Below are 13,317 nucleotides of genomic sequence, written 5' to 3'. Positions count from 1 at the left end.
GCGGTCAGCTCACTATATGACTTTAGAAGCTCATTGGAATTTTTTTCCCCCCCTAAATAGCTTCCTTTACCTTAGTGCAGTTCTCCTTCACTTACCTCATCCTTCCATTTTGCTTTTAAATGTCCTTATTTCTTCTGAGAAATCCTCACTTCCTGTTCTTCTGTCTGTAACTCCACACAGTAATGTGAGGCTTTCTCCCTGGTGTGGAGAAAGCCTCTTGAGGGGGTGAGCAGGAGTGTCAGGACGCCCACTAACACACAGCTCCTTTCTCTATCTGCAAAGTAGAGAGTGTCCTGACTTGCCTGCTCGCCCCCTCAAGAGGCTTTCTCCACACCAGGGAGAAAGCCTCACATTACTGTGTGGAGTTACAGACAGAAGAACGGGAAGTGAGGATTTCTCAGAAGAAATAAGGACATTTAAAAGCAAAATGGAAGGATGAGGTAAGTGAAGGAGGACTGCACTAAGGTAAAGGAAGCTATTTAGGGGGGGAAAAAATCATTTACAACCCCTTTTTAATGGTCCTGCCAAAATTCCAATGAGCTTCTAAAGTCATATAGTGAGCTGACCGCATTAAAGGGGTTGTAAAGGAATTTTATTTTTTTTCATAACAAGCATCCTTTACCTGCAGACATTCCTCTTTTCACTTCCTCGTTGTTCGTTTTTGCTCAGAAGTTGCTCTATTTCTTCTCTGTTCTGTTCACTTCCTGCTTGTCTGATTTTACTGACCACCGTGAAGGGAGGCTTTACTGCGGTGGTCAGTAACGTGCTCGCCCCCTCCTGGGAACTACATCTGTGTGGCAGGACACTCTCTACGTGTTCGACTTCAAGGAGGTGTGAATTACTGGGCGTGCCGCAATGCATACTGGGAAATGTAGTTCTTACATGAATGAGTGCCGCAAACCAGGAAGTGAATGAGAGAACAGAAACTAGAATGCCGGAGGTGATATAGATGACGGAATTTAATAGGTATTTACTCGTTTTTTAACAGAATCATTACACTATTCTGTCTGTCTACCTTGCAAACATTAATTTTAGGGAAAAAAGTTTTTTCCTTTTACAACTCCTTTATTAAAATCTGAACCCGCGTTATTGGCACTACCTCCATTCTTCCCTTGCTCAATTACAGAACATTTGCCCGATAAGGAAGGGTAGGTTATCTGTACCTACTTTTTTCAGGTAGTTGGCACCCTGGGGTGAGGGTGGACTTAAAGTCAAGTGTTGACTATGGTTTGCTTTACCCGGAGCACAATAGGCTTCCCTGGGGTTAAAGCCGTTGAAGGCTCGTGTATGCTTTCTTCTACATCCCTCAAATGTTTACACACATGGATTTGTACAACCTTCGTGGTTCAGCGGGCCACTTGGGTGTAAGCACTGCATGTCTCATTGACCACGGTGTGGAGGTTTTCTCTGCTTTCTTGTGTTGGGATCCTGCACTTGCAAAGTCTTTGCTAGGTTCCATGTATCTGTGGCATGTCTGTGCATGATCAAGAATATCGGAATGCGACTCCAAAGAGTGGTTTAAAGATGGCAGCAGGGAGGCATAGCAGCTCAAGGAGAGCTTTGGTTGCAAAGAACCATACTGGACTTCATGAACTTGGATTATTTTTATTATTGTATTACAGGGACAATTTATAGAGTGAATTTTTGTTTTACCAAGGTAGGTTGAAGTTCCACTTCTCTAAAACGCAGCTGGTCCGCCATAAGGGGCGCCCATCAAGCACAGGTATGTCGGGTCAGCCATTTAAGAGCCTTGGATGCCCCAGATCGCTGTGCCTAGGAATTTACTGTTAGTTTTGTCTTTGGTATCCTTGGGTGACCCCCTGATCTGAATATGTAAACAGGGTGCTTTTACTGTAACTGTTTTATCACCGTAGCGGTGATTGCGTGCAGTTCCAAATGGCTCGGCGTAGAGCCTGTGTTTAATCTATAACTGAGGAGCCTTTGAAGCAGCAGGAGTGGATCTCGATAGGTCTGGCTGAGTTGCAAATAAAGCGCGCTTTAACCACGTATTGAATGCGAAAAAAAAAAAATCTCATTAACTCAAAACTACACCTTTTTTGTTCACTTTGTTTTTTTTTTTTTTGTTCCAGCTCCCCTATTTCCCAATATAGCATTGATGTACTTCTTTTGCAAAAATCCGCTTTCCATTTATTCTACACAGACTTGCCTCACTCTTTATGGCTGTTCAAAAACGCTTATCCATTACTTCTGCCTTACTTCCTGGACAGACTATAGCTCATGACACAGGAAGGAGTTGACCAGCTGATTTCATTGGCACACACCCTGCATCATCTACCCTTACCTGGTCAACTTGTGTCATGACCTAAAGTCTATCCAGGAAGTAAGGCAGAAGTAATGGATAAGTGTTTTTAACCACATACCCACTAGGCACTTAAACCCCCTTCCTAACCAGACCAATTTTCGGTTTTCAGTGCTCTCATATTTTGAATGACAGTTACTCAGTCATACAACACTGTACATAATATGAACCCCCCCCCCCCCCAAATAGAGATTTAGTTTGGTGGCTTTTCATCACTGCTGTGTTTTTTGTTTTTTTTGTTTTTTTGCACTATAAAGAAAAAGACAGAAAATTTTGTAAAACAAATTTTTCTTAGTTTCTGCTCTAAAATTTTGCAAATCAGTAATTTTTCTTCATACGTTTAGGCCAAAATTTATACTGCTACATATCTTAAAATAAAAATAACCCAAATTGCTGTATATTTGGTCTTTGTGAAAGTTAGTCTACAAGCTGTGGTGCCAATCTCTGAAAATTGATCATACCTTATGTACTGACGGGCAATATAATTTCTTGAGACCCTAACATGCCAGGAAAGTACAAATGACCCCTTTTTGGAAAGTAGACATGCCAAGGTATTTAGTAAATGGTACTGTATGGTGAATTTTTTTGAAGTTGTAATTTTTTTTTTCCCACAATGCTTTGCAAAATTAAGATTTTTATTTTGTTTTTCACCAAATTGTTATATTGGCAGACAAACACTATCAGTGTGCCGCCTCTTTAAGTGTAAGAAGACCCTCCTCAAGCTAGTAGACTATTTGCTAATAAAGTCACATTCAGTTGTGTGAAAACATGTACCACCTTCAGGTCTCCACTTTTATGGTCTAGCGGGTGCCTCATCATGTAAATACAGAACTCCAATCCTGGGAATCACACTGGTCACTTCCTGGTTGCAAGATGCATGTTAACCTCAGGAGTGATCGCTCTGGCCTTTGTGTTTCATCAGAGCTGATGGGGGCGCGGAAGCCACGCTTGTCACCATGCTAAATATATAGTAAGTGTAATGAGGGAAACCAAATGTGGGGCGGAACGCTCTGCAACCCAAGCCTTACTTTGGTACCATAATTACCCAAGCCTTTATTTCACAAAAAAAAAAATCGCAATCCATGCATCATTGGGATGTGAACCCAGCTTCTAATCACGGTATTGGATGAATTAAACATAAGGTACTCCTCCAATTATGGCTTACGTTGCATTACAAAAAATGCCTTGCTTCCTGGACAGACTTTAGCTTGTGATACAGGAAGGAGTCGACCAGATGATTTCATTGGCACACACCCTGCATCATCTACTCTTACCTGGTCAACTCCTTCCTGTGTCATGACCTAAAGTCTATCCAGGAAGTAAGGCAGAAGTAATGGATAAGTGTTTTTAACCACTTACCCACTAGGGGGATATATATATATATATATATATATATATATATATATATATATATATATATATATATATATATATATATATATATATTCCTTTTGATATTGGCACACCACATTTTTTATTTACATTTGTAATATATTGTAGCTTGTCTGTTTTCTAGATGCTGTAGCTGCATTGGTTTTCTTTTTCAGGCCTTTACTCCTTTTATTTTCATCTGATGATCCTGCAAAAAACACTCTCTGTCCCTATGTACACCCATTTTTTATTTATTCCTGCATTAGTGATGCCAGATGGGTGCCTTGGTGGTCACGCAACCTGGACTGCAAAACATGCCTGCCTTTTGTTCATCTCCATTGCATCTGGCGTCCCTTTCAGAGATGTGCCAATTGTGGAGGGTGAAGACAGGATGGAAATGGTTCCCGTTATCCTGCCCAGAGTGGGAGACCTCAACCGTGATAACTTGTTTAGGAATTTCTCCCCAGTGTGCTGGCTCTCTGATATAGAGTGGTTATAGCAGAGCACGGCCTGTTTAGGGGTTGTTTTGCAGCCACGGAGAAGAAGCGCCAGTCTTTAAAATTTCATGCCATTTTTTTTTTTTTTTCGGTCCCTTTTTTAGCGCAAGTCTTTTGCATGGACCACTACTGCGTGTGCGTGGCTTCGAGTTCTTTGCCTCCACTACATACCATTTTGCTTCGTTTTGGCAGGTGTACAGTTGGCTCCAATAAAAAGCACAGCAATCCTAAGGCACTTCCTGGGATCAGCAGCAATCAGAAGGCTTTGCCCTTCCCTCTCAACAGCAGTGAAACGTCATGGCAGATCACAGGGGTCACAAAAGAGCCCCTTTAGTCTCTTCTCCCTGAGTTTGTTTCAGATGCACTGCCTAAAGACTTGGTTTAAGAGGAGACATTTCAGCCATTGGCTCCTGCTGCTATCAATCAAATCCTGTGAGGAGGAAACGGGTGGGATCAAGCTGGGCTGTGTGCATCTATAGACAAACACAGCCTGGCTCAGGAGCATGCTTGCAGGTTTACCCCCATAGGAAGCGGCTTTTTCTGGTGGTGCATGAAGAAAAGGAGCTTGGAGCGCAGAAGAAAAGGATTTTCCCACCGTTGGAACACAGTTGCTCGATGGTAGCAATTTCCCCCATCCAGTGTGTGGATGGAGGAATTGGTTGTTTTTTTTGTTCAGTGAGATGGATGAAAAAAAAAATGTATCTATGGGCTGCTTAAAGGAGTATAGCCAAAGCAAGCTTGGCTTTACTTCTCCTGTGGATCCCAGGAATGCAGTTAGTTTTGTACTCCTGTTATAGTTTTCAGCAGACAGCAGGTTGAAGTCAGGTGTCTGCTGACGTCAGAGGCAGTCCAGGCTCAGACAGAATTGTAACAACGAAGTCGAGATCCACCCACATGCCTAGATTGGTACCCAGCTCGGCCTCCCTGCAAACTGCTGAGAGCCTGAGTCGGCTGGTCCCATCCCCTCCAAAGCACTCCTATGAGTGGAGGGAATGGGGGCAGAGCAGAGACGGTGACTGGCAAATACCAGCTTTCTACTAAGGGAGCTGTGAGAACCGAGCGATCTGCGGTGTTTGATCACTTGAATCTCGGTCTTAAGCCTCATACACATGATCGAACTTCCAACTGACTTTTCTGTGGATTTTGCTCCGAAGGGCGTTGTCTGAGAACTTGGTATGTATACACACAGTTTTTCAGTCAACAAACCCAAACGTAGTAACGTAAGGGACGTACTACGTGGTTTTTCTGCTCTTTACCGCCACCCTTTGGGTAACGTCAATTGTTGTCTGATCTTTAGCATTGGTTCTGAGCATCTGTGTTTTTGTACTTTGGACTTTAGTCCAATGAACTTGCATACGCACGATCGGATTTGCTCCATTGGACATTTGTTGCCGGAATGTTTGCCTCTATTCTCACAGTGAACATTTGTCCGATGAAAAAGCGAAAAAGTTTTTTAAGATCCTGTGTACTGTACTGCAAGAAAAGATTTTACTGGCAAGTAAAAAATCCAATTTTTTTGGAGGGGGGGGGGGGGTGGGGGTTGGGGATGAAAAACGAATGCAGCCACTGTATCTAAGGACTGGCCATATTGGCTTAAATGGAAGCATGAGGAGCTGCGGTGGCTCAACGCGATTGGCACTGCGCTGACAAGCCATTCACCTCGGCAGCTAGGGGTTCGGATTCCGGGCAGCTAGGGGTTCGGATCCCGGTCTCGGCTACATGTGAATTGAGTTTGGTGGTCTCAGCCCGGCCCCCGGTGGGTGTGCTATGCGAGGTAAGCCTGTGCTTAGTACGCCCACCCCCCTCCCACAAAAACCACCACACTTACACGCACTCGAAATTGGGTTAACATGCACGCACTTTGACCACGCGGTCTCTAAAAAGAGAGGCGAAGGACTAACGGGGCTGGTTGAGCGGGCTAGATCCTCTCACTCCCTTATAGGGAGTCCCTCTGCCCCGTTGGGCTTCAAAGTGGAGCAGGTAGGGTGGGCTGTGTGGGAGGACCCCCTCACACACCCGCCATTGCCACCTGGGGCATGGAGAAAGGTGGCAGATTGCCTCTGGGGGAGGCCTGCCTACTCCCAACTCCTGCAGTCCGGCTCCTCTCTCGAGTACACGCACAAAATACACTTAAAAAAAAAAAATGGAAGCATGATACGTCTGAGACCAAAACGCGCAACCCCCATACAAAGAAGCTTCTGTATGGCACTTCCCTCCTAAAAACATACGCAAACGCACACACAAAAAAATAAAATCCTAACGTATAATACACACAAGTGTGAATGGGGGGGCTTAAATAGGATGGGGTGTGTGTGTGTTTGTTTGTTATAATAAATAAATAATATTTTTTTATTTTTATATATATATATATATATATATATATATATATATATATATATATATATATATATATATATATATATATATATATATATATATATATATATATATATATATATATATATATATATAAATTACATATACAATTTAACTTTAACCCCTTGTGTAATTGGTTGCCCATGAGTGCGGTTCTGCTGGTTCCGTCGTCATTGTTCCACTCCATTTCTGGTCGGCTTCTCACCTGCAGAGTATACCTGTCTGGCTCTCCATCCAGCCCGTCCTCTTCCCTCGGATTAATTATCACTGGTTTCTTTAACTTCTCTCCCTCCTCTCTCTCACTTGCAGGTCTTTCTCCTCCCCTTTGTATTTATCTCGGCTCTCCCTCCACCCCCTGTCAACAAGAGACCTGTAACCAGCTGATAAGCGGGCAGGCAGCCTGTGTGCCTAGTCCTTTCTCCTCCTTTCATTCTCCCGGTAGTACATCTGTCTGTCCCTGTCTCGTCTTGCCTCCTCCTGTCTCACACGCTTGCTCTTTTACTTGTAGATTGCTCAGTCTGCCCTGCAGCCTCCATTGAAGGGCTGATTCTCCTCCCTCCCTCTTCACCTCTCCCTAATGCTTAACATGATCTTTCGCTCCGTGTGCTACCTTGGCCACATCTTTTGCTGTAGAACTTCTCTACCCCAGAGTGGAGCTGGTCATGTCTGTCCTCCCCTCTCCCCACTGTAGACCCTTCTTACTGTCTGCTTGCCTTGTCTAGTTCCCCCTTTTGAATTTCCCTCTTTCTCCATTTTATTGGCATCTATCTCCTCTGCCCCCCATCCCCACCAAGCTGAATGTGACGGCCCCATCTTCAACTTTGGCCCCAGGATGTCGGCCCTACAGAAGTTGGAGAACTTGGCTTTGCGGGTGTTCAGCCGTGGCACCCGCAGTCCAGCGCCAGGGAGGGAGTCGGGGCCTCCTGCCAGCCCTCCGGCACCCAGTCTGCCCAGCAACGTGCTAAGCTGGGATCGGGAGAGTGAGTGTGCACCATGCTATGCGGGGTAGGGACCTACGACTAACCGCGCAGTGCCCTTCATTACTGCAGTTCTTTTCTTGTTTTGGTCAGGGGAAGGTGAAACGCTCTGCAGTGTGGGGTTGTCAGCATTGTGCAATGTTCTGTAAGGAATGTTATGTGTTCTACGGAAGGTTATAAAATGTTCTGGTATCTGTATATGAAGTGTAGCTTTGTGCGCTGGTCGCTTTTGATAGTCTGCAAGGTATTTGCGTTTTTTTACTTGTGGCGCTTCTAGTTTTGAACATTGTCCTGGCATGCACACTGCTCCGCGATACTCTGCATGCTTCTGTTATCTCACCCTCTTAATGTTTAGTTAAAATAATCCCTAAAATAACTTTGCGCTTGTGCAATCCATTGTAGGTCACGCTCAGTGGTGCTGTTCAGTTTAATCTGTCATTGCAGTTTCCTGTGGGGTTTTTTTTTTTCTTTTTCTGGAGTTTTTATCACTGAGCTCCATAGCTCTCTGCATGACATGTGTCACCCTGAGCCCTGACTGCTGGGATCACACTGGCTTGAACTTTGACCCAGATTGCTCGGTTTCTGCTGCTCTCAGAAAATAAGGGAAGTCCAGGTGATTTGTGGTCAATTGCTGCCATTCATGTGGCTCATCTAGTTGCCTATCCATCCAGCACTTGGTTTTATGCTCGGTGACCTCATCATTAACTGCAACTTTCCAATGTATATTTTTAGGGCTCCTGCACCCACAAGATCTGGCATATTTCCCCACCAGGGTGCCCACAGGTGCTGTGTACAGCCGCTTATAGAAGTCCGTGGCCATACGTGGCTACACACGGCGTATAGAAATGCATACGGACTCTGGATTTAGACGGAGTTCAAAGTGCCTTAAAGTGGTTGGTTGTAAAGGTTTTAATTTTTTTTTATTTATTTTAAATAACAAACATGTCGTACTTCCACTGTGCAGCTTGTTTTGCACAGAGTGGCCCTGAACGGCGTTCCCCAGGGCAGCTCTCTCAGCTCCTCCCCGCCTCAGATAACCCCCTCTGGGGAGCCCTCTCCAAAGGGGGTTACCTTGCGCGCGCACTCCCGAGTCCTGTATTCAGCGTCCATAGCTGCCGAGTACAGGACTCGGCCCCGGCGCCTGCGTCATTGGCTTTTGATTAACAGCAGCGCGAGCCAATGGCTGCACTGCTATCAATCTATCCAATGAAGAGCCGAGAAGCCCGGGTAAAGGACGAGCGCATTCGGCGCGAGACTTTCAAGGGCTCGGGGCGTTAATCGTCTGTTTTTTTTCACCTTAATACCCCTTGAAATTTTCCAAATTTTGTCATGTTCTAACCAAAAACGTAAATGTATTTTATGCGAAACGCATAAAATACATGTACGTTTTTGGTTAGAACATGACAAAATGTCAAGGGTATGCCATATTTATCACGTATAACACACACCCTAACTTTAAGGCCTTGTACACACCAGCGGATCTGTCCGATGAAAACGGTCCGCGGACCGTTTTCATCGGACATGTCCGCTGCCGGATTTTCGTCTGATGGCTGTTCACATCATCAGACCAAAATCCCCGCGAGAAAACAAACGCGGTGATGTGTCGCGACGTGGCCGTGACGATGACGCGGCGACGTGCGCGATCCTGGAAGGTCAATGCTTCCACGCATGCGTCGAATCACTTCAACGCATGCGAGGGCTTTCGGCCGAGCGGACATGTCCGGTAAGTCGTACAGACGACCGACCATGTCCGACGGACAGGCTTCCAGCGGACATGTTTCTTAGCATGCTAAGAAACATTTGTCCGCTGGAAACCTGTACGATCCGCCGGACATTTGTCCGGTCGGCCGTACACACGACCGAACATGTCTGCTGAAACTGGTCCGTGGTCCAGTTTCATCAGACATGTTCGGTCGTGTGTACAGGGCCTAAGAGGGAAGTTTCAGAAAAAAAACTTTCCACAGCCCCCTGCGTATAACAGGCAGGCACAGTTTACCATCTATTTTCAGGGTAAAAAGGTGAGTGTTATACGCCAATAAATACAGTACTTTAAAGGGTTTGTAAAGGTTCATGTTTTTTCACCTTAATGCACCCTATGCATTAAGGTGAAAATAATTGTGAAGTAAAAAATGAAATTGTTTTCAATTTTTTTTTTTACAAATATGTGAAAAGTGTGGCGTGCATTTGTATTCAGCCCCCCCACCAGCTTTGAACATCTAGAATGAATTTTTTGCCCATTCTTTGCAAAGTAGCTCAAGCTCTGTCAGATTGGATGAAGAGCGTACATTTCCAAGTCTTGCCACAGATTCTCAATTGGATTTAGGTCTGGACTTTGACTGGGCCATTCTAACACATGAATATGCTTTGATCTAAACCATTCCATTGTAGCTCTGGCTGTATGTTTAGGATCATTGTCCTTTTTTGTAAGGTGAACCTCTGCCCCCAGTCTCAAGTCTTTTGCAGACTGACAGGTTTAATTCTAAGATTACCCTGTATTTGGCTCCATCCATCTTCCCGCCAACTCTAAATTGCTTCCCTGTCCCTGCTGAAGAAAAGCATTTCCACAACATGATGCTGTCACCACCATGTTTCACAGTGGGGATGGTGTAATCAGGGCGATATGCAGTGTTAGTTTTTCGCCACACATAACATTTTTTTTTTTTAGGCCAAAAAGTTTCATTTTGGTCTCATCTGACCAGAGCACCTTCTTCCACATGTTTGCTGTGTCCCCCACATGGCTTCTCACAAACTGCAAACAGGACTTTTTTTTCAACAATGGTTTTCTTCTTTCCACTCTTCTATAAAAGGCAAATTTGTGGAGTGCACGACTAATAGTTGTCCTGTGTACAGATTCTCCCACCTGAGCTGTGGATCTCTGCAGCTCTTCCAGAGTTACCATGGGCCTCTTGGCTGCTTCTCTGATTAATGCTCTCCTTGCCCGGCCTGTGAGTTTAGGTGGACGGCCATGTCTTGATAGGTTTGCAGTTGTGCCATACTCTTTCAGTTTTCCGATGATGGGTTGAACAGTGCTCTGTGAGAGGTTTAAAGCTTGGGATATTTTTTTTATAACCTAACCCTGCTTTAAACGTTTCCACAACTTTATCCATGACCTGTCTGGTGTGTTCCTTGGCCTTCATGACATAGTTTGTTCACTTAGGTTCTCTAACAAACCCCTGAAGGCTTCACAGAACAGCTGTTATTTATAGTGAGATTAAATGACTTATTAGGTGACCTCTTTAGGGTCCACTATATTTTAGTTGGGGATATCAGAGTAAAGGGGGCTGAATACAAATGCACGCCACACGTTTTCAGATATTTATAGGCAGCTGTACACGGCACCTGTGAGCACCCAGGCGAGAAACTACACCGGAATTTCGTCTGTAGCTCCGTTTTTATATTTGTGCAGCTTCTCATGCGAATTTGAAGACTTAAGAAAAAGAAACAAGATATACCTATGGTCCGATCCCAATGGCTTGTACATGCATATAATATACCATAGGGGTGTGACCTCATATTAACACTACAAATGCTGGATGAACCCTCTGCACACTAAGTTCATGCACTATTTTTGGGCAGATAGTCTCATGATAAGTCGCAGCCCATTGATTTTTGTGACACCCATTCAAATCTATGCAACTTAGAAAATTCTCCTGCACTACTTTGATGCAACTTTCTTGCGGTGTGTGTAAAAGTCGGATCAAATTTTGCGGGTTTGGAGCCGCACTAGTTACATATAATTACATAGTCAAGTTGAAAAAGACACAAGTCAATCTAGTTCATCCTATAAAAAAAGGAAAATGTGTGTGTGTGTGTGTGTGTGTGTGTGTGTGTGTGTGTGTGTGTGTGTATATACATATACATACATACATACATACATACATACATACATACATACATACATACATACATACATACATACATACATAGTCCCTGACAAAATTCTTGTCGCTTCTCTATTTTGTAGAATCTCCTGTTATTAACCTGACTTTTAATTAATCAATTGGTGTTAGAAATAGCTCATATGAAAAGCTAAAGCCCTCCCAAATGATGTTTAATGCACTGAAATAAATTAGTTTCACTGAAAAAAGATTCATCATTTAATCAAGACAGGTCAAATTTTGGCAAGACAAGTTTTGTCACCTATACAGAAATTGAACAACTTTACTGAAAATCCAAAAATATGTCGGCATATTAAGTACCGTATTTATTGGGGTATAGCGCGCTCCCGCGTACAGCGCACCCCTAAATTTGCCCCGAAATTCCTGTGAAAAAAAAAGATTTTTGTACTTAGTTTGGTGTCTTGCGCGGCAGCCTCGTCGGGTCCTCGCCGGCATTTACCGAGCGCAGTACACTCGTGTATAGTCGGGCAGGCTCGGCTACTCTCGCGCTGACGTCCTGTGCGTCAGCGCGAGAGAAGCCGAGACTGCCCGACTATACACGTGTACTGCGCTCGGTATATCCCGGCGCAGTATTGAAACTCGGCGCGGGAAAGTGGGTATCGGCGTATATCGCGCACCCACGATTTTGCCCTGATTTTCAGGGCAAAAAAGTGCGCGGTATACGCCGATAAATACGGTAGTGGTGCTGTGAGATCCAAATGTAATATCTTGTATGACTTCCATGAGCTTGAAGGACAGCATCCATGCGGTTTGGCAAGGATTCATACAATTTATTGATGAAGTCATCAGGAATAGCAAAGAAAACAGTCTTGCATGCCTCCCCAGAGTTCATCAATCCTCTTTGGTTTCGTCATCCATGCTTCCTCTTTCATCCTACACCACATATGCTCAATGATGTTCATGTCTGGTGACTGGGCTGGCCAATCCTGGAGCATCTTGATCTTCTTCGCCTTAAGGAACTTTGATGTGGAGATGGAAGTATGCGATGGAGCACCATTCTGCTGCAATATTTGGCCTTTTTATGGTTGGAAATATAAGAGGTAGCTAAGATTTCTTGGCATTTTAGACTATTGATGTTGCCTTCCACCCTGCAGATCCCTCGCACACCCCCATACTGGATGTAACCCCAGACCATGATTTTGCCTCCACCAAACTTCACTGTTTTCTGGGTAAATCTCGGCTCCATGCGGGTTCCAGTTGGTCTCCTGCAATATTTGCGGCGACTGGTGTAATTCAACCGAAGATTCATCTGAAAAATCCACCTTCTGCCACTTTTCCAGAGTCCATTCTTTTAGCAGGCTGTGGCCCTTGGCAAATGCCACACGGTTTTTCAATTGTCCTTTGTTTAGTGCTGGCTTATGGGCACTGATTCGACCATGGAGGCCATTTCGAGACAGAATCCGACAAACGGTTCTGGTTGACACAGGGGCTTCGGGTGACCAGGTCTCGTGGAGCTCTGCTGCAGTGGAAAATGGGCTGGCCTTGGATTTTCGAGCCAACAAATGGTCCTCTCGAGCAGTTGTCTTGCGGGGTCGGCCTGACCTGGCCTTGTCCAAAACGTCTCCAGTCTCTTCAAATCTTTTTTTTATCCTCTGAACTTGACGCTGAGACACATTGAAGGTGTCTGCCACATCAGCAGTGGATCTGGTCTTCAGCCTCTTGATAATCAACACTTTAGTCTCTGGGTGAATCTTAGGCATGTTTGCAGAGGTCTAGTTGCAGTTGAGAAGGTCTGGTGTATTGGTGTTCTTTTTATACACACCTGAGACCTAATTGATCCATTATTAGTCACAGGTGAAGCTCATATGACAAGGTGACAACACTTATGTCTTGGCAAAAATTGACTCAGCCCAGGTTCACACTGGGTACGATTTCCT

At 44.5% G+C, this 13,317-nt stretch overlaps 1 protein-coding gene across 6 annotated transcripts in view; it reads left to right on the top strand.

Moving 5' to 3' along the window:
- Positions 1 to 13,317, top strand: part of PRKACA (protein kinase cAMP-activated catalytic subunit alpha) — a 91,160-nt gene that overhangs the window by 36,984 nt on the left and 40,859 nt on the right. Inside the window, exon 1 of one of the 6 annotated variants that reach the window (XM_040346315.1) lies at positions 6,968 to 7,544. The exons of 4 other annotated variants lie outside the window; for them this stretch is intronic. In XM_040346315.1, the coding sequence (XP_040202249.1) occupies positions 7,397 to 7,544 (148 nt within the window). In that variant the 5' untranslated portion in view covers positions 6,968 to 7,396. One more of the 6 variants, XM_040346320.1, reaches the window with a different exon arrangement.

The sequence above is a fragment of the Rana temporaria genome, chromosome 3, assembly GCF_905171775.1.
Source record: "Rana temporaria chromosome 3, aRanTem1.1, whole genome shotgun sequence".
Classification (NCBI taxonomy): Eukaryota; Metazoa; Chordata; class Amphibia; order Anura; family Ranidae; genus Rana; species Rana temporaria.
Note: the sequence above shows the minus strand (reverse complement) of the source record. Positions and strands in the feature narration are given on the sequence as shown.